The following is a 27,692-nucleotide window of genomic DNA, read 5'->3' on the forward strand; positions in this document are numbered from 1 at the left end:
ATGACGAATATCATCATTACTTAGACCTCTTGAAATGACAAACTCTGTAAACTCATCCTTTGTCATCATTACTTAGACCTCTTGCATTGGCAAACTCCATGAACTCATTTGTAATCAAATCTTGCATATCATCATTGGGAAAGAGTCTTTCAAATGTTGTCTCGTACCCATCAAACACTTATAAATCTCTATATTATGGCAGCCTTCCTGGTAGATCAATATATTGTGTGTTATAATATTTGGGCATCAATCCATAGGCAAGCAAATGTAGTGGAGTGGTCATTTTGTTCCATCGTTCTTCAACAATTCCTTGCAATTCTTTTAAGGTCTTCTCGTGATCTTTCTCTTTTTCATTTACAATTTTGCTTGATCTTCTCAAGCATTGAGTCTAATGTCATCATAGATCTCTGTAAGGCAATGCTTATTCATGTTAGTGTACCAAAGCATGCTCATAATGGTGTAATGTCCCCACTTTAGCAGTTGTCCAGTTGTGTGACCGTTAGCCTATTTCTGTGTGGTCCTGGAGGCTAATGAAGAGGTCAGTGGGATCCTGAGATGATTTGGCCTAGTTATTTCTAGTTCGGGTTATAACGGAGTCGATTTACATGGTGTTGGGCAAACTTACTATTTTGAGTAAGTCAGCAGGGCATGGACAATGCCATAATTAGTGATTGGGTTTGATGATCCTCAATGAGAGCTTTTTGACGAGCTATCATTCATATTATTCCAAGCCCAATTACTATTTTATTTTAACGCTTGAAGTTTTTTAAAGTAACATTTAATTAAATGTGAAAATAATAAATTGTTACTTTAATGTTATTCATGTTGGGTTTTGTGTTGAAAAAGGGAAGCCCAAGACATAAGGTGTTATTTTATTTTAGAACACTATATCCCACATTGCTTGTGAAAAGTTGTAATGTCCCCAATTTTTTCGGCATCAAAGTTTCAGGGATTAGCCTATTATTGTGATCCTCCTAGGCTAATTATTGTGTATAGAGGGTCCTCTGTGGCAGTGGCTTGGCTTGGGAGTGTCTTATCTTCTCCACATTTTAGTAAGCTATAGGTTGGTCTTCATTTGGCTCAGATCGGACTTCGTTTGGACTTAGTTTTTTGTACTTACTATTTGTGGTAAGTTGGTGTTGATCGAGATATACAGTTGGCCATACAGGGTAAAATTGGGTGACCGAAGGGTGTACGTGAGACATAGTTGGCCGTACGACAGAGAAATGATGGTTCATATGGTGTTTTAGGCCTTGGCCCTATGGTGTTGTAGAGTAGCCGTACAATATGAATGTAGACCGAGGGAGGCCGTACGGTGATGTTGCACAATCTGTACAGTGATGGTAGATGGATTTGTGCGGCTGCAATCAGATGGTGTATGGGTGGAGGGTGACGGAATGTGATCGCTGGAGTATTTCACTCATCCATGTAGGAAGACCACTTGTTACCAATAACTATTTGTAAATGATTGCACATAGAGAAATAACAATAGCACTTTAGATTTGCCAGATACAATGATAGATAAAATGCTGCTCCGATTTGTCAAAATCCGAGCCAAATCATACAAATGCAATAGGGTGAGGTTGAATCCCGTCGAAATCGGAAAAGCCAAGTAGGGAAGGTCTTTCACTTCCGAAATGGTGAACAATAGAGAAATCTCAATGGGAATTCGCAGTATAGAGAAAAAATAAACCAAATCGCATACCAACAACTACCAACAAGCTGTGCTTAAATACGCATTGGAGAAACCTTTTCGAGGGTGTACAAAGATAGCCAATGACTACACCTACCTACGGAAACAAAAATAAAAATGGGTTCGAGATATACTAAATCAATCAGCCCATTGACAAAGGTTTGATTAAATATTTATTTTAATGACGGGAACATTACTCTGTTCTTGCTACAAAACTATGCATTTTCTCTTTCAAGATGTCATTTTTAATTTAATAAATTTTATAATTGAATTTTATAAAAAAAATATGTTTCTTTAGGAGAACTTAATATTTAGTTCTTCCCAAGCTGCCGAGTTTTTCCCGAGTTGAAAGTTGAAATTTTAGGGCTTGCCGAGTACTCTCTGAGTCCAAGGTTGCAAACTATGATTCCTGCCACTCCACTAAAGGGGACTTTACAACAAGCCTCCCATATGATGTCCTCATTGATCTTTCTATAGATTATTATGCCTTTGGATTAATAAAGTTCTCTACCCAATGGCACATATTGTTGAAAGCCTTACCATAGTAATGAGAATCGCCCAACAATCGCGTGAATCTCCTTTTTGGCAATTTGGTTTGGGCTTCCTGATTTTGTTTGAATTGTTGAATTAGATCGGCAATTTTATCGCCATGAATCGCTCATTCAGTGATTCATCCAAAAATCACCAAAATCGCCTGCATAAATCGCAAAAAATCAGTCTATGCAGCTTAGGACTAGACAGATTTTGGGCATTGACTCCTCTCCGATAATTTTGGAGGATATTGATCTAGAATCAAAGTGGCTCACTGAGGTTGTGGATCCGTCTTCACTGAGGCAGACCATGAGTGGGTTGACCAGGTAGATAGAGAGGCTGAGGTGTTGGTAGATGCATGCATACACACACATACATAGGCCCTAGTGATGTTGTTCGTGATCCCATCTTACATGTGGAGGCTATGGCTCAACAGTCCTCTATGACCTACCTTAGATGCCTTTGTAGAAGGAAAACAAGATACTCAGAGGTTGAGGCTGCAACCGAGCTTGAGGATGATGATGAGGCTTGAGCTAGAGCCTTGTTTTTTCATTTTGTTTAAATATATTGATAGACATACGTTTCATGGATCTTCATATTACATACATTTATGATTTGATGTCTTATGGATCTTCATCTTACATACATTCTATGATTTGACTCTTTATGATCCTATGGTTTCAATTTACTTCAGCTACAATTTACATTTTACATGTAACGAATATGATGGATTAATCATTTATGTTCCTTGTTTATGTATTTTAGTTTCTATTTGATGGTGGTGTAGTGTGTTTAAGTTATATTCAATAAAGGGTGCATGAAATACGTTATAAATTGTTAAAATCTCTAAATTTCAAGAGTTTTTAAAATTTGCCGATTTGATTCTGGTTCATGGCTGATTTGCGATTCGATTTGACCCTGCTTATTCCGATCCGATTCCGATTCACGTTACTTTGGGCCTTACAAATAGTGTCATTTGGCCTTTGTTTATTTTGATTCTGTAATTTTTCTTTCTCCCCTAATTCGTTAATTAATTTATTCATAATTGGTTCCATTCATAAAAAATAAGTCCTAAGTTGTTTATTACTCCAATAAAAGATCCTTCAAAGGTGCCATAAATCTCGTGTTTGAAACATTGTATTGCAAACCTCAATTTTCAATGCCAAATCCAAAGGTTTGCATTGAAGTTCAATCTATTAATTTTCTTGATCAGACACAGGAAAGTGCTTCCTGAGAATGCCAACCATAGATCTCTTCATTCAATTGCGCATGAGCTCTTGGAAGATCCTTCCTATGGAATTTCTAGTGGGCATTTTTGCTGAAACATTCAGCAATTCAATCCAATATAATAATGTGAAATAAAGGAATGTTTGTTTTAGGAAGTTGTAGGCAGTCTACTGAGAAGATGTGGGGGCTGGCATTCTGAAGCAGTGACAAAAATAGAGAGAAATGGGTCACCTATGTAAAATCAAGAGACTTGGAGGTTCGCTGGCTTTTCAAACACATACACACCTTTGATCTCTTTCCATGAAAACATGATTCAATTAATTAGACACTTAAATGTGGATTCCAAAACTGCAACTAGTGGAAATAATTATATGCTTTATAATCTCCCCTTTATGAGTCCAAGGGTATCTAGAGATCTTTCATATCCTCTTTTGAGAAAATTTGTTCTCCCTAGGGTCTTATCTCTGGTCTTTTTTTTTCAAATTAGGCTCTTGCTTAGACCTGATCAAGAGCGTATGCTTCTGCAAATCATTATAATTTTTTGAGATGGCTATTAGGAGCTTTTGTTAGAATTCGGTCTCAACATTAACTTATCAGTATTTCTGTGTATCTTCTGGCCATTGAGGGCGGAAGCTATGTGTAATAGTGCAATTTTGAAGCAATGAATGAGAAATAGTCTGCTTCGTTTCTACTCCTGATATGAATTTACTTGTTGATGATTAGTCTTTTATTTATGGTCTGGTTCAGTAGCAGCAAAAAGTATACCACCTTATTGAAGGGTAGCCAATGAAAGCTCAAAAACCAAGATCTTTTGGGTTTTCTACATCATGGAATAAGCTTTTCCAAATAAAAGAAAATGTGAGCAGGCAACAGACAACTTGTAACATCAGGTTATTTCACATCTTTATGAAACATCAGGTTATTCTACAATTACAAATCAGCTGAATTTAATATTCTAATTATCTGATGAGATATATCTAAAATAATACTGAAGTTAATCTAAAACTCTAAATCTATTTTTATTACTGATTATCAAATTTATTCTAATCATTAAGAATACTGAATTTTAACTCTAATCTAAATTATTGTCAGAAAACTGCATCTAATATACTTAAAGAATCAATTTATGATACATCTAATTACAGGGAAAGAATCTTTCAGTTATATACATATAGAAATAAAGAAACTTAAATAAAACAAAGATACGTACTAATTTACTTGAAAGACTTTTCCAATTAATTGACCAAGCTCTGACTTTGGTGAGACAAGAAGCATTAACGTAGGCTTAACCTCCCAACCGCGGACCTTTTTACTTATCCCCCACAAGTTCTAAATAAATAGAATGGCCCTCCCTACCCTGAGGTCAGGTTTGGGATGTTCATCGATCCAGTCATCAGAGTACTCAGGTGGGTTGAGGTCCCAACAACTATTAGATTGAATAGTTGAAGTATCAGGACAACAACGTGATCATTTTGTTGTGGCATGTTCGCCCTTTTATCGCCTTGGCCAGGGATTTCAGAGGTGGGTTTTTATAACCCGATCTCCACCGCTCAGCTTGACAATTAATTCTTCAAAGTGGATTTACATGAGCTAATCAAATTATTTATTATTAACAATTACTGATAATCTTTCTTATTTTTCTTGTGACAGATTCACCTACACTTTTCACCATCAGCAAATCTTTAGATTGGTGATTCCTCGGTGCCTGAATCCATTACATCTTATACTTAATCATAAGATTTTGGTTTTGCCTACTCAAATCTTCCTTAGTACTCAGACTTGATCTTTATTACTGGTTTTATGGCTTGATACAGAACAGTTTATAACATAACTCCACAGACTTATGTCATGGGTTGATATTGGTATAGTTTCACACAAGAAAGAAATAATCATTGAGGTAAAATCAGACAATAAAAAGAGATCAGAGGTCTTATTAATTTCTTTATCAACTCTGTCTTAGACATTACTTACTGTTATTGCTGAACACTCAGTTGATATTATACTAATGTGATAAGCACAAGTGTGGAATTATGACTCAACCTGAACATTCATCTTTTTCACAGTGATTCAACCCGAATCAGAAAAGAGGACAGGAAAAGAGATGGAAATGAAACGTATGCAAAGAAGATATAAACATTTTCAGTTCACCCTTACTTGTCTGTAGTATACTGTGCGTCCTGATTGGAGAAGTCTTCAGCCTACACTGAAGTCCGTAGCGCAAATAGTATGCAAGGATGGCTTCACGTGTTATCAGTTTAATGATTTCGTCGTGGAACCAGATTTTAAAGCAAACATTGGAAGCTGAACAGAGAGGTTGATGGATATTTAGATGGAAGACCAAGGACCGATTACTCACAGCAGAGAGACTTTCTTTGTGCACTAGCTCGGGTTACAGAAAAAACGATATCTCAGACCAAGGCAAGAACGTGAATAGGCGGATTTCTTCTTGTTACCTTGAAAACGACAAAGACTACATATAAATTGATATGCATGGCTTTACATCTTCTGCCATTACAAGACTACATTGCGATTTGAATTTCCATCGATTGGAATATGAATCGTTGGACCAAGAGGTGGATAAAGGTTTTACTAATATAATTTAATGTTGTATTATTATTTTGGTTAAATTATAATTAAGTATATATAAGGTGACATTATTGTATTATAGATCTAATATAATAGTGCCACTTTACAAATATTTAATTATGATTTTAATCAGAATAATGATATATTATTAAATGATATTACTATTAAATAAAGGTAAGAATTTTCTTATTTAGTTTTTAAAATCTTATATTATTTTTTTAGCTCATGTAACTTCCCACTTTGTTATTTGTTGTCAAGCTTTAACAATCCTGCCATGGTGACTTTTGATCAAACCTGATATTCCTGATAACTAGATCATATGATCATTCCAATTCCATATGACCTCATTTCGTAATGCTTCCCCTCCTTCTCGAGTCTTTATCCAGCAACCTTCAAAACAATCATTCTCACCAAAACATCAATTTCATAATTAAAAAATATCGTTAGAAATTTCATCATACATAATAACTGATTGAACAATGGTTAAAGAAAAAATATATTCGTTTCGGCTATAAACTATATTCATTTCACATGAACACAACGGCTATAAACTATATTCATTTCACATGAACACAACAACTATAAACTATATTCATTTCACATGATCACAACGGCTATTTTTTAACTAAAGAGAAATTAGGGCAAAAATTGGGATGTAACACAACTGCGAACATATTTAAGTGAGACAACTTCTGAAGATGCCTTCCTATGAACTCAAAAAAATGCCTTAAAGCTAATCCTAAGGACCACTTGATAAAAGCTATTCTTGTTAAGTGAGCATCTTAAATATATCCATATAATTCTTATTTTTTGGCTTTGTTTGTAATAGCTCCTGTTCACGTTGAAGGATTTTAAATTGTTAAAGTTTAGTTTCCCCCCTGGAGTGTTTTTGTGATAGATACCTTTTCTAATACGATATATACAACCATTTTCATTGAGAAAAAGTTTTTCATATACTTAGCGCATTTTTAGGACAACATTTTATGTCTTTTATCTTCGCTGCAATAATATTGTATATATTACTCATCATTATTCTCTTAATTCTACAAATTAAAGTTACTTATATGTTGATTTTTCTGTTTTTTGGGACAGCCAGCAGACAAATATCCAATTATATTTTCAAAGAAATCTTTATTTGGAAGGTAATTTTCAAAAACAATGATTGGATCTTAGTTATATGATAATTTGGCCACCGACCAACTTGTGGTCAACCATGGATATTAGTATAATAATATTTATCAATTTCCATATTAATTATATTTGAAATTGCTAAACTATTTCAACATTGTATGCTTATGAATGTGCCTCAAAACATGCAGGTTCCCATATCTTTTGCCATGTCTTTGCACCTCTGTTGTTGCAGTTATAGTTTTTGTATCCACACTTTGGCTTCCAGTAAGTATAGTCAACTTTCCTCTCTTTCAGATTATAAAACTACCGTTCCAGGCAACCGCTTTTAAGTTTTTAAGTATTTCATCTGTTATCAATTGTAATGGTTATGCTGGCATGGAGAATGTAGCACATAGTATCAAACATATTTACTTGAACTGTAAACAATTAAAAAAGCACATTATGCTGTGCAATTCAGAATATCTTTGACTTGAGCCATAAAGTGCTATAAATTATATTGATAATCCTTCATTCTCTTGAGGAAGATGAAGTCTGCAAGTCAGAACTTCTTTGACTTGAGGTGTAAAATGCAACTAAATAAGGGTTTACATTGTTGGACCACGAGTTTAAATGAGTTAAGCAACATAAAATCTTAGTTCCAAAAGAATCGCAAATACTCACCATAAAATTAGATTTCTGTATTTTATTGGTAGTAAACTAGATTAAAAATTGGCCAAAAACTATTAGAAATGTGTTGACCTGTAATGTCCCCATTTTTAGTAGGTTCCTGCAATTGGCCAATTCAGTTCACCATAGCAACCCTCGTGAGATGATAGGGCATTTTGGGGGTCTCAGTTGTGGATTTATTATTTTTAGTAAGTCTATATTTTGTAGTTGCTATTTTTGGCAGTGCAGTGGGTGGCTTGGCAATTGGTCGTCACTTGCAGTTAATCAAGTTAATAATTGCATGAGCTCTTATTAATTTACTAATCATTAAGTTGCATTATGATAATAATGTTTATATTATTGTAATAATGACTTTAAGAGATATTTCTAAAAAGCATGTTGGAAAGTTTCTAGTATTGAGTTCTTTTGGGAAACTTCCACAATTTTTGAAGTGGAGTTTTAAGAAAACTTTGGCCAACGAAAGCTTATAAATAAGAGCTTTTCATTGGAAAAAGCACGTTTGAATATATATTTGTTGTTTGTGCCTTTGTGGCTTTTCTTTGATTTCTAAACTGTGAGCCCTTGCTGAAGTAAGGGTCTTCGCCTGAGAAGTTCTTAGCAATTGTGTTGAAGTATACAACTGGCCAACATTCTCCTATTGTATTCTTGTGGCTAAGGAGAATAATCTTGTTTATTACATTGGAAATTATATTTACTCATTGAGAGTATGGCTGAGGATTTCTGTGGAGTTTTGTGAGAATTATCAAGGTTGAGTTGCAACTTGTTGCTGGAGTATAACAGGTTGTAAAAGTTTCTCCTATTGTTTTTTACTGTTTTAAGGAGACCAGAATTGGCTGATGGCTAGCTGATTGAAGTGGAGAGACGTTGTGGCTTCATCATTTATTTCTTGTAGTGGAGATCGATATAAGTGGAAGATAATGTTTTCGAATTTGTTTGTATTGTGCATGAACACCTGAATCAACTGTTATTTACAAAATTGGGCAGCTAGTTGTGGTTGCGTCTGCACATACTTATCCAAGGAAATCAGGCAATTGCAGTGCTAGCGACTGAGTTCGTGGGCAAGCCATCACATTCTAGATAGCTCTGCAATTTCTTGCAGGCTTGCAATCTAGTATTGGGAGGACTCGTGTCAATGAACAGATGCATTAATTGGGCATATAAGGAGGACGTTATTCAGGTCTGCAATACTAGTAACTCGCCGTATATCCCTTCCTGAGGCATTGGCATTTCCGTTTCTGCGGCTACAGGCATTGCAACTCGGAGGCATTGCGGAGCTTATGCATTGTGCAATATGAATCGAAATTCAGATTCTCATTTGTTATTACTTACGGTTGAGCAATCAGATTTATATATTTGTTTCATGGTGGTGAGAGATTGTAATTAGTTTGATTGTCAATTAGCTGTTGTGGTTTAAAAGAGTTAGTCTCAAACATTGGAACTCATTGGATTACACAAGTAATGATTTCAGTTAGCATTTGGTTTCAGTATTTTCATTTGAATGCATAAAATTTGCAATTCATATATGTCAAACTCAAAAAAGAAGTACATTCCAAATATGTATATATACAATAAATGTGCCAAATGTGTAACAAAAAAAATGCTAAGCATCTGATTTGTAAGGACGAATTGGTGAAAATTTAGTGAAGATTGGAATTGCTCAAGTTATAGCCAGTTAGGGGTTTTTACATGACCTGATAGATTGATTTCTCACAAGTATATTGGAAATTTATGGTAGATGAGGTGAACAAAAATTTATTGGGAGGAATCATGAGAAATTAAATGTATGTGCTTCTATGATATATAAGACTCCAAGATAATAGAAAGGTCAATTCTTTGTTAGGCTCATCTCAAATCAATAGATGACACTGTAATAGCTCTAATGCCAGGAGGAATGCATGAGACAATATTTCAAACAAAATATTTGGAGGAACTTGTCATACAAGAATTTCCTTAGCATTTTATTGGATTAATATGAACCATGGATTATTCTGAAGACCACAAGTTGAATGATAGGATTGAAGTGCTATGGTAGAAATGATTTATATTTTTGCTTGTAAATAGAAATAAGAGGTCTTAGGCAAAGAAAATGGAAATGTGATGAATTTAGAAATGTACAATAAAACGATTATCCACATGGACACAAGAGATATAATTGGATTGAAAATTTTTATAACTTGTTTAATACAAACTCTTGAGAATAATTTCATATGTAAATGAATCAAACAATGGAATGGAGGCTGAGCAATTATTCTCAGCAGATTTTGTTGAAAAAGATACAAGAGTTTTTTTACATAAAGCACAAAAGTCTGGATTTTGTTGCTTGAGCTTATTTGTTTTATTGTTGGGTCTTAACACCATGTATGGCTTGATGTTTGACGTTCTTTTCTCTTGGCATCACATGACATCATCTTTAAGTGCACTTTATGAGCAACATTGTGGTAGATATTTTCCAATTAGGTACACAAATAAGATCCTGATAATCACTGTACTACATACACTACATCCTATATTAGTCACCCCTCCTTGAGAAGCAATGGTTCACATTGTTCAAAGTTTGGATAATGAAATTTGAAAATTCATTTTAACATTTTCCCAAGTTAACCACATCCCTTGGTCATTGATGTGATCCACTTTGATAACTCTGTATAAGGTGATTGCTTGGTTTCTTGTATTATTGACCTTCATATCATGATTTAATCTTGGTACACTTCATTATGACTGAACTCCCTTTGAGGGAAGTGTACTATTGCTATTGGCATATCTAGAAAATTTAGAAAGCATGGGCTTAGAAGATCAACATTGATAACAAGATGGAGGACTTGATGTTAAGTTTGAAATTATTTCCAACACTTACTTGGTAAAGTTAAATAGTCTATATATTGATAATATATGTGGACCGACGTAGGATCTGAGGTTAAGCGTGAAATTGTTTACTGCAGTTACTTGGTATCAAATATATTTTAAAACTTGTGATTATTTCCTTTTGAAAGGCTAGCTAATGTATGTTTCCACTATTTTAAGACTCTTGAAGGTAGATAATCAATAAATAAGAATGGTGATGCATCACAAATGTCTGTGTAGGAGTTTACATCATTTCTAGGCATTCATGGTATGTTAGGTTGAATTTCCACTCACTTGAGTCAAGTTTGAGACCTCTAATAAAATTTCTAGAGGGTCAATCCATTACAATCGTGTGCCCAAGTTATGAAGTTGATATTTTAGTCCCTTGAATTGGTGGAGTTTTCTTTCACTTGAGCCTAAATTGTAAAATTGCTCAACTTGACCACTTTTAAGAGTATAAATGGATTTCTCATGTGGTATGTCCACTCCAAATGTCCATCTTCCACTGAGCTCAAGTCAGGAAGCAAAGGTTTTAGTTCCTTGAATTGGTATTTTCTTTCACTTGATCCAATCTTGAGAAGTTGACCACTTGGGCCATTTTAAAGAATTTGGATAGAGTTTCCATGTGGCAAAACCACTCCAAATGTGCATCTTCCCTACCTTATCCATTTTCATATTTGCTGCTTCCATTTCCATTGAAAAAATAAAAACCTAACAATTTTATGTTGAATAGATGCAATCTCCATTGACTTGTGAAATTTATTACTTAATAAACAAGAGTATGACACAACTACCTAGCGAATTGACTGAGGCCAACTACAACCTAAAGTTGGTTAATATACAATGTAAATCAGTTTTGAAAACAACTGGGAAAAATAAAGCACAAACTCTGTGTTTCATAGGTATACAATAGTGTACAACCAAACATAACACTTCTATATGTCTACTTTATGAATGAGTTACAGAAATTTTGCTTGATTAGTACATATAGCTATCATATCTTTACATCCATATCAAATATGTTGGATAAAAATGTGATAGATATTGGTAAGTCGGCACAAGCCTATATGAGGAACATGTTGGAACATTATGAAGGCAAAGATGTAATATCCCCTTTTTCTCGAACATTATAATTCTGTGTTCTGGCTCACTTTGCCTAGGTTTCGGGGGCGAAAACGTTCTTTACGGGTTTTAGTTCGAGGTTTGGCCTAGACTTTTCAGTTTTAGAGCCATCAAAGTAGTTTTGGTAAGTTGTTCAGATACTTACTATCTTTAGTAAGTAAGCAGAGCTCAGTATTCTTGATATCCCAGTGTTGGTTTGGAAGTGTCTTGCTGAGAAATTTCCAACGAGCTATTGCACGTGCTTATCCGAGTTCATTTGATCAGTTATTTTAATGCCTAATGATTATATGGTTTATTGACTAAGTAACTATTAAAGTTCATTTCACTTGTCTTTTTATTTTTAAAAAAATACTATGTTCACTTAAGTGACTAAAGGACAAAAAAGGTGCTTTATCCCACATTGCTTAAAAGAGCGTGCATCACATTGGAAAAAGTCATAAAAGTACAACAAGCTCCACATGGGAAGTTATGAAGATTATAATATTTAAAACAAATATTAACCTGGAAGTTGGAAACAGTTATTGGTTATTTCTTCGAGAATGCAAACCCTTGAAGAAGCTTTTGGAGGTTGGACGCAAACCTATCCTTCTTACAGATTTATCTATACCACCAATCTAACTGTTATTTCTGTTTATAACATTAGATTTACTGGATTGTTGTGTGTTATTGTATTGCTGATGTATAATACAGTAACATCATTTGGCAACTATTTGTATTCATTGCTGGTCTAAATATGTACTTCTGAATATTGGAGAAAATAAACACACTTTTATGGGTTTTCTCGTATGCATATCTATTGGTCATAAAGTCGATTTAAGTTCTGGAATTTATATCAAATACTAGTTTACTATTCAGTTTAAAATTTATAAGTTTTATATCAAGGGTTTTAGTAAATATCTGGAAAGGGATATTATAGTGGTATCAGATCTAGTCTTTTTGCCAGCCTATGTGATTTCCTAGTAATAGATTTAATAGAGATTGCAGCATCAGAAGTAATTTCTATCCGGTTTGGAAGGCATGAGATTTGAGCAAGGAATATCATCAGATCAAACAAGGAGGCCCTTTATACTAAGTAGAGGTAAGACACACATGAGCAACATTCTTTGAGTCGGAATTTATACTATACATTGTTTTAGCATAGGAACAAAATTTTGGAATACGACAGAACTGGTTGTTAGCCGGTTACCCCTTTCAGACTGCGTACAAACACAGTAATAGAGGACTCGCAGCATATCAGAACAATAAGTACAGGGTGTAGTCGGCAGTTTGTTTGAAGGAGAAGTACCATATCCTCATGCGGTATTTGATCTTGTTCTTCTTACAACACAGAACACGGGGGCAAGGAAAGAGAATGCCGCAGTTGATAGGAAGCATGGGTTGGAGATTTGCCAAATAACATTTTAGATAGCCGGATTGGAAGTTGACTGACATAAACATCGACGGATGCACCAGTATTTTGTAGCTTATGCAGCAACCACATACGGAGGTTATCTTGTCATTACACAGGTTGGAAGAGACCACTGTCGACGACACAGCATGGATATTCTGAGGGAACACGACCTATAGCTGCATGTTGGAAACACCTTTGAGTCGCAGGCTCTCCTCAGTCCCAAACACACGGGCTATTACAAGGCGTTTTCATCATCCACATGGTATACATCCAGGCATACTAGCTCGTCTTGTTTGCCGACTGTTTCATCCGACATCATCTCTAGCGACTGCATGTGGCATGCAGACGCTCATCGATATTTTTGGAATGTTAAGAATTGTGCTTGCATCTTTGATTGCTATCATAGTTAGAGTGTTGGGAATTTGAGGGATGTTTTATTGACTAGCAGGAAACAACTAATAATTTGAAGTCAAAAACAAGGCATGACGTGGCTGTTGTGGATGTAAATGATTTAAAACAGGTGCAGATCTTGGCCGCATCATTTGGTGTGGATTGTAACTATCTTGAGCTGGCTCTCATAGATAATCCGGTTGGAAATGATGACGAGCAGACACCAATTATACTTATAAGAGGTTTGAGACCACCCTTGTATGGAACTAGCTAATAACAACAATTGAAAGTTTGAAGGGTTTTAGTAGGGACTGGATGAGCTGGCTTCAAAACTCTAAGGCCATTGGCATATACTCTTCTTGTAGAGTTAATTCATCATGTTCGGTTGGATCTTTCACTTTCTCAGCTCTCACAGTTTATATACTTGTTTTCAAGAAACATGCATGATTCATCTCTCCCACTTAGTGTACAAACTATTTGTGTACGATTGATGCTTAATCTGGTTGAACCTATTTTTAGTAGAGGCATTGATCCTGCCAGCAAGGAAGAAGGACGGGCCTTACTTGGGTGTATATTGGATGCATTTGTGAGCAAGTTTGGTACAATTAAACATACTATTCCTCAACTTATTGAAGATTGTGAGGGTGGGAAAGACCACTGCGGTCTGAGATCCAAATTAGAGTTGCCTATCCAGGCAACATTAGATTTGCAGACACCTTTAGAGCATTCGAAGGAGTTAAGTGATTGCAAAACAATAATACATTGAAAAGGTTAAGTTTACACAACAAGTGTTTGATAAAATGTCTCAATCTCATAACTGAATTTTGTGTTCAGTTTTTTCTTCAGTGGTATATCCCAGGAAAGGAATACGTTGAGTTGGAAAGTTATTAAACTTATAGACGCTAGTGTTGTGTGTCTCTGCTTCCACCCAGCTCTATTCTGCCACTCCAGCCGTGGAAATGCAGTGATTAATGTGTTAAACAGGAGAACCTACTTAGGCACGGGAAATGTTTAGGGGTCATTGTTTAGATCCTTATGTGTATTATTGTTGTTCAACATGGATAATACTGGTCCTTCATCCAAGGCTGCTATATCTGGAAGAGTCCTTTGTGGATTGAAGCTGAGACTAAGTAGTTTGAGGGTTATTTCCTTCCTCTATGAATCCAGTTCATTCTTGTTTTTGGGCTGTAGTTGACATCAGGTAGTCAAATTTGCAAATGGGGAAATATATGGCTAAAAAAAAAAGAGAGTCAAGAAAGACATTGTTAAATCGCAACAACAATTAGCCCAAAATTTTCAATCTGATATGAGCACTGAAATAATGAGTATATATGATGAGTGCAACAAATTTCCTCCACAGATTCAGAAAGAACTACCCTTCATGGAATATGTGGACCTTCAGCTAGAGCTACAAAACAAGACAAATATGATAAGAAACAAATTCTATGATTTGGCGCAGGATCTCCTTGCAGAGGACAGTTACAAAAATTTGCATAGGGAAGATATCAATCAACTTGATAATGGCTCTAAGAAAGAAAAGCAACCTTCGCATGATAATATGCAAAATACTAATAATGGCACAAGTATACTGACAGGAAATTGGGAGACAGAAGTATCTTATGGAGTTGTTTACACTAGTCCTTCTAATGAGCATATTGATGGCTCAGGTAAAAGAGTTGACCAAACCGTCAACGTTGGCAACTCGCCATCTTATTTAGACATGGAAAACTCCATCATATTTGGCGACATGGAAATTAGCTTGGATAAATTTTATGGTAATACTAGGTTGGAAATTATGTCAAATTTTGAGGAGGAGCAAATGGACTGCAATGTTGGCAAGATAGATGATCTAGCACACGTTGAGTTAGAGGACATATATGAAAATGTTGTCTCCCTGGGTGAAGATTCTATGGAGAACAACCCGCTTGTGTTCGAAGGAGTTGGTCAAAAATCATTATCGCTCCCTGACTTATTGGATATGCTTTTGGTCAAAGAGGACAAGATTGTCCAAGTGTTGACAAGGATGGATGATTCTTCCAAATTGGTTGAGGATCTCATGCGGAAGATTGTGATAGAAGAGAGACATGGTAGTGTATGTGGTGTCACAAGCCCTCTCTTACATACTATTTTTGAAACTTTGAAAATGATAAAATATGATTACTTGCAATTATTAATGGATAGAGATCTAGCCATAAAATTTAGAAAGGACAAGGAGAATGAGGTAGATGAGCTATGCCTTCAATTGAGCTTAACGCATTACTCCATCCACAAAGCTGAAAATCAAACAAGTGGGGCAGCCACTTATGAAGAAGATAACCGTGGTTCAAGGGCACAAGAAATCACGCAAATCATTGAAAAAATTCATAAAGCAGGTAGATGTGAAAGCAAACAATGTAATCCAATCACGTGTTCCTCATTTGAGACTTCATTTATGAGAAGAATTCTATGGATCAACAAGTTGATGAATCTGAAAATTCTTATTTTTATGACAATAGTTGTAAATCTTCACATGAGCACATGGTTAGTGATACAAGTGAGGATAATTCAAAGATTTCAATTAATGGTGAACCTTCCTTTTATGAAGATTTTGACATAAGCGAGGGTACTTATGGTGGAGTAGGAAATTTAGATTTATTCTTAGCATGCTCTGAGGGATTCTTCAACTTACCTAGAGATTTATCACTCAGTTCTTACAAGATGACCACGACCTACTTGTTGATTGGTGATTTTTCTTGTTGGTACATTCCAGCTATCAGTGACTTGCCTGTGGACGTTAGTAGTATATTTGTTGATTCTGTTTGGCCTTCAGGGGTCAATGAGTTATTTGCAGATGAGTGGGGAGGACATACAGTACTCTACGTTCCACATGAGGTGCCTTCAGTTTTTATCCAACAGCATATTGAAGACAGTGTGAGCATTCATGATGTTGGTGATTCACCAACAATTCCTTTATCCAGGATCATCTTGATTGGGTGATCGAGAATCCAGGTGTTAATAGTATTTTACTTCTGGTGGATTATGTTGTGTTGTTACACAGTCATAGGATTATGATTTGTGTGTTTCAACCCTCTGACACATCAGAGTTCCAGAGATTAGGATTACTTCGTTTTCACCAGAGTGATATAGTGGTGGAGTCAGATTGGCCGGATCTGGCATTGTCATCGGTACAGTTATTGCAGGAGTGTTACAGTGGTACAAATATTACGGGAGCTGGTTAGTGGTATCTTAGACAGCCCACGAGTTCTCACTTGGGATCCTGGCATTGGTTTCTGCAGGTACGAGCGGATTGCTTGAGGGCAAGCAATCTTTGAGAAGGGAGGCTTTGTAATGTCCTCTTTTTCTGGGACATTATAATTCTTTGTTTCAACTCACTTCGCCTAGGTTTCGGGGGTGAAAAGGTTCTTTATAGGGTTCAGTTTCAAGTTTGGCGTAGACTTTTTCAGTTTTAGAACTATTAGAGCAGTTTTGACAAGTTGTTCGGATACTTACTATTTTTAGTAAGTAAACAGAGCTCAACATTCTTGATATCCCAGTGTTGGTTTGGAAGTGTCTCGCCGAAAGCTTTCCAACGAGCTATTGCACGTGCTTATCCAAGTTCGTTTGATCAATTATTTTAATGCCTGATGATTATATGATTTACTGACTAAGTGACTATTAAAGTTCATTTAACTTGTTACGTTATTTTCAAAAAAGTACTATGTTCACTTAAGGGACTAAAGGACAAAAAAGGTGCTTTATCACACATTGCTTCAAATAGCGTGCATTACATTGGAAAAAGTGATAAAGGTACAAGAAACTCCACATGGGAAGTTATGAAGATTATAATATTTAAAACAAATATTAAGTTGGAAGTTGGAAACAGTTACTGGTTATTTTTTCGAGGATGCAAACCTTTGAAGAAGCTTTTGGAGGTTGGACACAAACCTAGCCTTCTTACAAGTTTATCTATATTGCCAATCTGACTGTTATTTCTATTTATAAGATTGGATTTTCTGAATTGTTGCGTGTTATTGTATTGCTGATGTATAATACAGTAACGTCATTTGGCAACTATTTGTATTCATTGCTGGTCTAAATATGTACTTCTGAATATTGGAGAAAATAAACACACTTTTCTAGGTTGTCTCATATGCATAACTGCTGGTCATAAAGTTTATTTAAGTTCTGGAATTTATATCAAATACTGGTTTACTGTTCAGTAAAAAATTTATAAGTTTTACATCAAGAGTTTTACTGTTTAGTAAATATCCAAAAAGGGATATTACAAAAGATGTATGGAACATTGTCTAGAGATTCCTTCATTAAGGAATGTGGGAAGTACTTAGGCCATTTTTAAACTGAGCATATAAATTATGAACCACTTGTTTTCCTTGCAAAAAATTCATTATTTTCACTTTTTCCATAAAAACCAACAGATCTTCAATAGGAAATATCACTGAAAGTGGCTTCAAGAAATTTGAGAGGTGCACCTTGAATAAATTTTTTTATGACTATTATTTTTTTGAAAAATTACTTTGTTTTATATACTAATGTGACAAATTCAACTCAAGAAAATGTGCACAAAATGTTCATACTTTTCACAGAATTCACAAATACCATTAAACCCTGATATTGCCAAACATTCCCATGAGTCATGACATAATTTATTCTACTAAAAAACTCCACTTGTTAGAAGACTTATCAAGATCCATATAAAAATGTCAAACATTACAGATTTATTTACTTTATTTGTGTTGAATTTGATAAAAGTGGCATCTTAAGTATGTTAAAGTTGATAGGCAAATTCAACAACTTGTTAATGGACTTTGCCAAAGCATGAATAAAAGAAACCCGTTTATTCTATTTCTTTATTATTGCCTATGATCTAATCTCATGAATTGATTCAATGGACTAAAGAGCTAAAGAAGCTAACGTCTTAGACTCATAAATTGGACTTTGTTTATCACTATTAAGTAGTCTATACATATATCACAATGTTTTAGTGGGATTCAATTGCACACTTTTTGATTCAAGATAACTGATTTATATTTCTTTAGTAGTGGTTCATGTAAACATATATCTCATGAGCATGAACAGTCCATTTTGCCTATATTACATCCAATTGATGCTCAAAGGGTTGAAGCATTGAGACTTCCTAGGAGGTGACCCATAATAGTACCTCAACCACACCATAGGGTTTCATGCAAAGATCAAACCCAACTCCATACTAGTCCATACATAGTTTTTAGTTCACCCATTCAACCCACCACTATCAGAAAAAAGGGTCCTTAAAAGGTTATTGATACCTATTAGGGATACCTTCAAGTTCAAAGTACCTCTTGATTTCGCGTATAAGTGTACATTTGACCGTTAAGGTCATTGTAAGACAAATCCTTTTTAACCATAAAGAGTGTAATCTGTAGAAGTGTTGAATCCAATCTTTGTTTCTTTTTCCATTCTCTAGGATTGAATTTCAGTAAGAGGGTTTTCAAATTTTTTTGTAAAAATTAAGAAGCAATGACAACACTTTTTCTTCATAGAACTAGATTATAGTGATGCAAGTAGAATTGAGTGCTTTCCATTTTTATTGAAGTAGATAATTTCCAATTAAATGTCTTCAAAACTATTAGGATCTCGGATACTACTTGAATAATGTAGTTTCTTACTGTATTATTCCAAATTTACATTTGTATGTTCCGTCTGTTTTAGTGTATGGTATTTCATTCATGAACTTCAAGCACCATAAGAAATTTATAAACACAAAATAATAAACTAAAGTGTATATTTTGTTCTAAATTCAAATTTGAAAAAAAAGCTATTTGTTTTTAAAATGTAGGAGACACTTCATAATCACCCTTTAGAAAGTGAGGAGAAAGGCCATTGTGATCCAGAGCTTGGTTCAAGAGGAAATTCTATTCAAGAAAATATTAAAGAAGAAACTACCAAAACAAAACAAGTGCACAAGAAATCGCTGCTAAAGAACTGGCCAGCAATTGCATCAATTATTGTATATTGTGCTTTCGCTTTGCATGATATTGCATATTCAGAGGTATGGAATACTATATTGATAGTCAAGTAGTTAACATTTGATCTAAAGCTTCCAAATATAATTAGCTCTCTAACTTAACTTTTACATTTGTAGATATTTTCTCTTTGGGCTGTAAGCCCTAAAGAATTTGGAGGATTGAGTTTTACCAGTAGTGATGTTGGAGTTGTTTTAGCAATCACGGGTATTACATGGTCTTTACGATTCTTATAATATTTTATTGCTAGTATTGATAAATATGTTGCACAACCATATATTCTTGATGTAGTATGGACTATATACTTGTTTCCAACAAAGTTGTCCAAAATAATTGCATGTTTTAGATTTTGAGCATATGAGGAGCACTCAAAATATTGCTTGCAATTCATTTATTTTAAAATCCATTTCAATGATGTTTGATCAAATTGGCATAGTTGATATAAATCAAAATACTTGGACTTGTAAATCTCTTCTAGTACTTTATTTTTTTTTTTAAATGTGGGAAGAGATTTGAGATATCCAAAGCAAGCTACATGGATTTTCTTATTCATATAAAATTTGTGATATCTCCCTCATAATGAATGTGTAATCTTAATTTTCAAATACATAAGTACTATATTGTTTACTTTCCTTTTAAACTTTCAGTTGTAATAATAAACATATAAAGAACAATAAACACGAAATTGATTGTACAATAATAACAATATAAATGCTTTCTTGAGGGCATTGCCTGATTACAATTCAAGTAGATCAAGGGCAGTTGATGGATTATCATTAGACCTCTTCCTCGACCATGAAAATTCTATGTAGAAGACCCATTGGAAAGAAGGTAGACCATTACCATTGACTATCACATATAATTATTGAATAACAACTACCTAATTCTGCCAATGAACTACAAAAATAAATTGATTTTACAAGTACTTATAAATCGAAAAAGGTTTATTTCTATCTACATCTCCCATAGAAAATTCAAATTTGTAGTTAACAAAATAGGCATGCCAACTTTCTCTACGTATAGTGGTTTTAGATTTTTAGGATTTCTACTAAAGATGACTTTCTGCAATTACTTCATCACTATATAGTGGAGATTCAGTTATTGGGTCCTTAGTATTCTAGCTTCCAAATACTAATTAGGCTATAGCAAGCTCTTTATGACCTTCCCCCTTATTGTATTGGCTATAGCATTCTTAGAGTTGAGCATACTTCGTGATAAATTAACTACTTTGATTCTTAAGGTAGTTTGAACTTTGTAGTACTTTCCATGCTGTGATTTTTGGTTGGCCAAATAATGGGTATCAGAAACCTTAAGCAATGGGCTGCCTATTTAGGATTGGACATCCTAACTGGTTTCTAAATGAATTATTTAGTCTCATTTAATTATCGACCAGTGACGTAAACTTGGAATGGCATTTGCAAAGTATATGCTTTAAACTTTCTCAATCTTAAAACTAACCCATGGAATTCAAATGCTTAAGCTTCATGAAAACTACACTAATACCAATAAATGGAATTACTCTTAACAAAAATGTAATCATAGATAGGAACTACTCTAACTGCCTATGTTGCAGGAACAGTTCACTGATTCTGTTATCAATGGCTGCAGGAGCAACAAAGTTCTACCTTACTTAAGAATGAACAAGGAAATGAAATCTACTCTAACAGAACAGTTATCTCAGCAAGTGGGCCCCCTAGGATGAGTGAACAGGAAACACAATCAAGATAAAAGATATAAACTTGAACTTTGCATTCTATTCATTCATGGAGAAAGATTATAGTTGATTGAAAAAAAATAGTTCTACTATGAAAACCAATTCATTCCACTTCTTCGACTGCCCTCAAAGTTACAACAATTGTTATTTTAAGGGAACCCTACAACGACTTCCTAAATCTAAGATTACTCCATTAATGAGAATCAATTACAGATTCATAAAGTTCAAAATAGAAACATCATTAACCACAAATAAATCTTCCAGGAATATAGCAAGTTTTGGAAGCTACATATGTGTGCTGCATTTAAAAAAAAGCAATAAATGTTTTGCCCTGCCTACGAAGGTCTAGCAATCTGTGGTTGGCTTTGACTCCAGTGCTGAAATGTTGGTCCTTTCATAACTGTGGTCAATACTTGCAAAATAATCAATGCGTACATAACCTTCTATATACATATATATTCTCATCATCAATATTAGAGAAAAGGTGTAAAGTTCCAATTAACACTCTTGCAAGTCCTACGGCTATAGGAGGTAAACTACCCAAAGCATAGCATAAATGGGGAAACATTTATTAGCATTTATAACTGCTTCATTATACCATTTCTGTCCATAAATTCAAGCAACTATTATGTCTTGAACTACCCATGTCCCTACTTCGTGTCTTCACATGCACACGCACATAATATATGCATAAAAAACCATAAGTTTAGATGCTTGAAACCACGAAGTCATAACAATTTGCAAGATAATTGTTGAAAGCAAGATTAAAAGAACTTAGAAAGATGGTCTTCTGGAGGCCCATCATTCCCCCCAACTGAACTATTGCTGGTCCATAGCAGCCATGAAATTTCGGATTCTAGCACAAACTCTCCAATCGCTAGTTGTCCTTTCCCCAAGCCCATTCTTAACATAATCAAAATATCCATAATTTTCTCTGAGCCTTCTCCATTGCCGAACTTTTATAGACATATCATGATCCTCTGCATTATCATTCATTGCTAGTAATGGTTGCAAGAGTATGGGAGGCTGAAACCTTAATGGAAGCTCCTAATGACACAAACTCCTTCCCAATTCGATATACCATGGGGCTCTTATAGTGGCAAAAGTTAAATTTTGCGGAGAGTGGGTTCCCTTATCTTTAAATCATGTGACATCCATGTCCACCTTTGTCTTGAAGAAACAATTGTTGTTTCAATATCACGAGATGCATGCTGTTCCCAAACTGTAAAAGCCTGCTCTCTTACTGGATATACCTTATTAGCTCTGCTTGGGTTTCCCAGAATAGAAATCCAATCCAGAAATGTTTGTGGGGACTGTTGAACCTTAGGCCTCATCAACAAAGGAGTTGTCATTTCATTATCCCTATATGGTGCATCTTGGTGTTTTCCCTGTTTATTTCATTCTGCATCCAAGACATATCTTCCCTCATTTGCACATCTCCTGCATAAAGGAGTGAGTTCCATTTTGTATCATTTGCCACTACCAATTTATGCAAGTATAATTCACACAAGAAGTTCTTCAGAGTCATTGGAATAGACTAGAATGCATCATAAAATTCATGAGTTGAAATAGAGGGATTGAGCCCTTTGACAATTCTTGTCAATTTGAAATTAGCAAGTTGTTCCTTGAGGAATAATGCATACACCGGAAAGGGTGATCTGCATGCCATAAACTTAGGAATCAACCTTGTGATTCATCCAATTTGTCCCTTCAAAATTTCAATTTTGGTCTGAGGTTTGCTTTAGCTGATGACCTTGCTCATCAATGACATGTTTCAAATTTTCTTTCTCTAACATCCACTTTGCTCTTTCCCACAACAATTGTTGATAGACATTGATCCCTACATATAGGGGTGTAGACAAATCAGGTGGTGGCAAGGGTTCTTGATTGAAAATATCTACCCAGCCAGGTACCTGGTGAGGAACTTTTATAGTGCTCCATGACTTGGAGGGTTCTCCTTTCTATTAAACAAGCGTTGTCACTACATTTTCCTCCTTACTAGACTCACGTACTGCTTTAGCCAGCGTCTCTAATCCATCTTGATTGAGCTTTTCTAGCACTTCTTTAACAATTTCTTGTCTAAATTCTGGGTATTCCTAAGAAGGAAGGTCTTCTGAATTCTCACAAGTGTCTAGCATGACAGGATTTTCCTCAAATCCTCCTAACTCCTCAAAATCTCCATCACTATTAACAAGTACATAGTTAACACTAAGGTTAACTTCTGTTTGTGGATTCTGGCTGTTGAGTTCAGTGCCACTGGCTACATTTTGCTGAAATTCACCCTTTTGAAGAGGACCTCTCCACAAACTCAGAGGATTCTAGGTTGACAATTAGAATGGAGGCCTTAGCAACCTTATTGCTTTAAATAAGCCTGACAATTCTTCTTATAGAGGGTGTAGACGAGCATGGAGGATTCTTTCGTTTCCTCATGCTAGTGTTTATTTCCTCCGTAGCTACTTGAAGAGGTTTTTTTGGATTTTCTTCCCCATGGGACAACATAGTTTCATTGACATTATTTCCGCTATCAAGTTGCTGGTCTAACATTCCTTCTTCTGTTTCCACAATTTTACCCCTGTCTCCCCTAATGGTGGATCTAGTCTTTACAGACGGTGGGGTTTTAGGAACATTGGTAGTTCCTTTATTTTCACTTTTCTTCTTTTTAGACGCAGAGGCATCAGCTTTGTAAATTCTTTTCCTAGAGGATCTAGAACTGGAAGGAGAGGCTTCAGGAACATCCTTTGTCCTTGGAATAACTTTGCAATATCCAGTGGATGTTCGTTCCCTACGCCCAACACCCTAGCCTCTAGGGTTGACCAACCTAGGTTTTACCTCTTTCATTTGCAGAAACTCTTCCCATGTCCCAATTGATTGTTTGTTTAATTCCCTTTCCACAATTAATTTTGTCAATCAATGATGTGAAATAGACTGGTCTTTTCCTGATTGAACTAAAGGAACTTGCTTTTTCATAAGATTAAATAGGAAATTAGGAAGATTTACTGGTCTATTGTCGTGTCGAAGATGAGCCAAAATTTTGAAATGTAGACCATCCAAATACTTATAGTGCCCTTCACAAGTGAAGTACTATTGATGAATTATGCTGGTTGCATGAATTCTAAGGGCAAAGATAATCTGGAAGTGCCTTGCTTCTTATCTATATCCAACGGAGCATCACTGTGCAAACTAAACTGTGCCCTAGTTGGACGTAAATCAAAATCCTTTACCCACTTTTCACCTTCTTGTGACAAACCAATTACTTCGGCCACAATATCCTTTGTAAACTCAATTTCTAGACCTTTGACCTTTGCAAATCCATCCTTAAAAGTACTTAAAAATTGAAGAGCGACTTCCTCATCAAACCCCTTAAGACTCAGGCAATAGTCTAACCATCCTTTCCTTCTAAACATTTTGGAACTAGACACATCATCCAGCGAAACCCTGTGATCCACCGGCTCATATCTTTGAAGATCTCCTCCCATTGTTATGAACAACAGATTTGTATAAAATCTTCATGCTTGCAGAACACAACAATGGCTAGTCAATCAAAATTCACAATGTTGCAGTAGAGGATGTTATAGACTAAAAAAAAAAATGGTGTACAAGGACTACTGGGTTCTTGGAATTAAATGTTTTTAATGCACAAAATCTAATGATATCTCACTTGTATCAATTCTCGTGATATTTCGCTCGTGTCAAGGCCTACCATCCTAAACATGTCACTAATACATCATTAAAAGTTAAACTTCAATTATTAATGTACTTAATTTCCTTTATGATGTAATTGTGGAAGGACATGTCATTTGTAATGTCCCCATTTTTGGCCGGTCTATGCGGTTGATAGAGTAGCCCTCATGTGTTGATAGGGCATTTTGGGGGTCTCAGCTATGGATTTACTATTTTTATTTATGGATTTGCTATTTTTACTAGTTGCTATTCTTGGCAGTGCAGTGGGTGGCTTAGTAGTTGGTTGTCACTTGCGGTTGATCAAGCTAATAATTGCACGAACTCTTATTTATTTATTATTCATGGAGTTGCATTATTATAATAATGACTTTTAGAGATTTTGCTAAAAAGGCAAGTTGGAAAGTTTCTAGTGTTGAGTTCTTTTGGAAAATTTCCTCGTTTTTTGAAGTGGAATTTTATGGAAACTTTTGTCAACGAAAACTTATAAATGAGAGCTCATTTCATTTGGGAAAGCATGCTTGAAAAATATATTTGTTTTTTATGCCTTTGTGGCTTTCCTGATTTTTGACCTGCGAGCCCTTGCCGAAGTATAAGGGTCTCGTCTAAGAAGTTCTTGGCAATTGTGCTGAAGTACACAACTGGCCAACTCTCTCCTACTGTATCTTTTGTATCTAGGGAGAAGAACAATCTTGTTGATTATACTGAAATTATTGTGCATCTGGCTAAGGGTTTTAAGAAAGTTCATGAGAATTCTGAGAATTGCATTAGCAAATTGTGTTGTTATATAGCATTGCATATCTCCTACTGTCCATCCTGTATCTTTGGAGATTGGCTTTTGTGAGACATGACTGATTTGTGAATTTCCAGCATACCTGCGATTCATATGAGGCTCAGGTGGGTTTCTTGCAAGCAACCATGTAGCGTTTGGCATATTCTAGAATTGTCATAGCAATTTCCAAGCTCCACGTGGTAACTAAGAGGCATTGTGTTCATGCTTAACCACCTACGATTTGTTTCTAGCATTGACGTGAGGACTTGGGAGCTGAATTTGGGTTAAGTGCTGCACTTTGTGGGATTATTACTGTCCAGCTCCACCCAATGTTCAATAATTGAGCTGTCAATCAGTTATTCAGCCCTGCAGTTAGTGGTTTAAGGTTGCAGATCAAGTTTTTGGGGTCATGATTGCATGCACATTGCAAGTCATTTCCATCTAGAGGCTATGAATTGATAGAAGGATAAAGCTGACTTCAATTTGGATTGCGATTATGATATTATGACCAATCATTGACATTATCAAATCAAGTTCTTCTTATGTCTTTCACATGGTTTGCCAATAAGTGCATGCCAGAATTGTATTGTTTCTATTGGGTAGTGTAATTATAGTTTTCATCATTATCTTTGTTGAGTGTAAGTCTGCAACCCCAAGGGTTTGAATAATAAATTATAAGTTGATATATATCAAGTTGAATTACAAATATCATTTCAGTATTTGTCTTGACTATGGTGGCATGACAGTTCACATCTAGCTATGTCATTAACAGTGGTTATGAGGCTGCTATACAAGTGTTTGATAAAATGTCTAACCATTAAATATTAAAAAAATTAGTGTTATAAAGTTATAATCGGCAACGGGTTTTTATAGTGGTAATAGAGCGGTTTCCTGCCAGTTTGCAAGAACTGGGCTCAGTTTTAATTTTGTCCGGTGTTAGACTTTGAAGATTTTCAAATCTGATTATTAAAATGACCAACACTTCAATTTTTCCAGCTATGGACAGACATAGGACTAGCAGTTCTAGAAATCGATGGAGTAATGAGGAAGTTAGCTTAAAAATGAATGCTTTGCAGGAGAGTATGGAGAAACTTAAGCTTCATCAATAGAGGCTGGCAAAGAGTTTGTTAGATGCAATGATAGTTGAGAGGGCTGCGGGGTATATGGTTTCCGCCTTTAAAGAGCCGACATTGAGGTTGCAGGGAAGGAGGTTTGAGTTTTCCCCGACAGGTGTCCATGATGCTGATGTTCCTTCATTTAGTATAGCACCTGCTAGTCCTATCCACAATGTTGATGACGGACTCGTTTCACGAGGACATGTGGATGTGCCTGTGATGGATAGCAGCACTGAGCTTCGTTGATGTATGGCATCAATAGAGGTAATGGTGCTCCTCTGATATATAAAAATCTGTATTGGGTTTCTTTGATAAATGTTCATTGTTGTTATATATATATCTGTGTGTGTGTGTGTGTGTTTAGATTAACATACATTTAATGACATTATCGGTAGATAGTAATTTTGACAGACTGTATTATATTAGCGACCTTTATTGTATCGACAATGTTGTATCAGCGAACATTATATCGGCAGTGTTCGAATATAACACCGATTGCTTTGTGTATATATTAAATTACACTAACAAATAGTTGTTAGTCATGTGACCGTAGAGTCATGACTCTACGGGGGTCATGACCCTTCACCAATATATAAATGGATAGGCAAATCGCTGAGGATAACAATCAATACAAGGCATTATAAGTCCCAACGATCTGCACTATAATCACAAGATCATTCTCAACTTTCTCCTCTACACTCTTTGCTGAAAGAAAATTATTATATTCACTCTACAGTATGGGTTGTCAACAAGCTTCATTGGAAGATCTTTGTCATCTCAGCAATCACAAAATAGTCACCACTTGAGAATCAAATTTGTTCTGCAGTCATACAA

The 27,692-nt window shown here is 35.3% G+C and overlaps 1 protein-coding gene across 2 annotated transcripts in view; it reads left to right on the top strand.

The window, feature by feature from the left end:
• LOC149535076 (putative peptide/nitrate transporter At3g43790) overlaps window positions 1–27,692 on the top strand; it is a 202,447-nt gene that overhangs the window by 61,794 nt on the left and 112,961 nt on the right. Inside the window, exons 8-11 of one of the 2 annotated variants that reach the window (XM_089807859.1) lie at window positions 7,130–7,179; window positions 7,357–7,432; window positions 19,393–19,605; window positions 19,699–19,786. In XM_089807859.1, the coding sequence (XP_089663985.1) occupies window positions 7,130–7,179; window positions 7,357–7,432; window positions 19,393–19,605; window positions 19,699–19,786 (427 nt within the window). The remainder of the gene's footprint in view (window positions 1–7,129; window positions 7,180–7,356; window positions 7,433–19,392; window positions 19,606–19,698; window positions 19,787–27,692) is intronic. The other variant, XM_089807860.1, reaches the window with a different exon arrangement.

The sequence above is a fragment of the Cupressus sempervirens genome, chromosome 10 (genome assembly GCF_028749045.1).
Source record: "Cupressus sempervirens isolate cs-2001-9-10 chromosome 10, ASM2874904v1, whole genome shotgun sequence".
Classification (NCBI taxonomy): domain Eukaryota; kingdom Viridiplantae; phylum Streptophyta; class Pinopsida; order Cupressales; family Cupressaceae; genus Cupressus; species Cupressus sempervirens.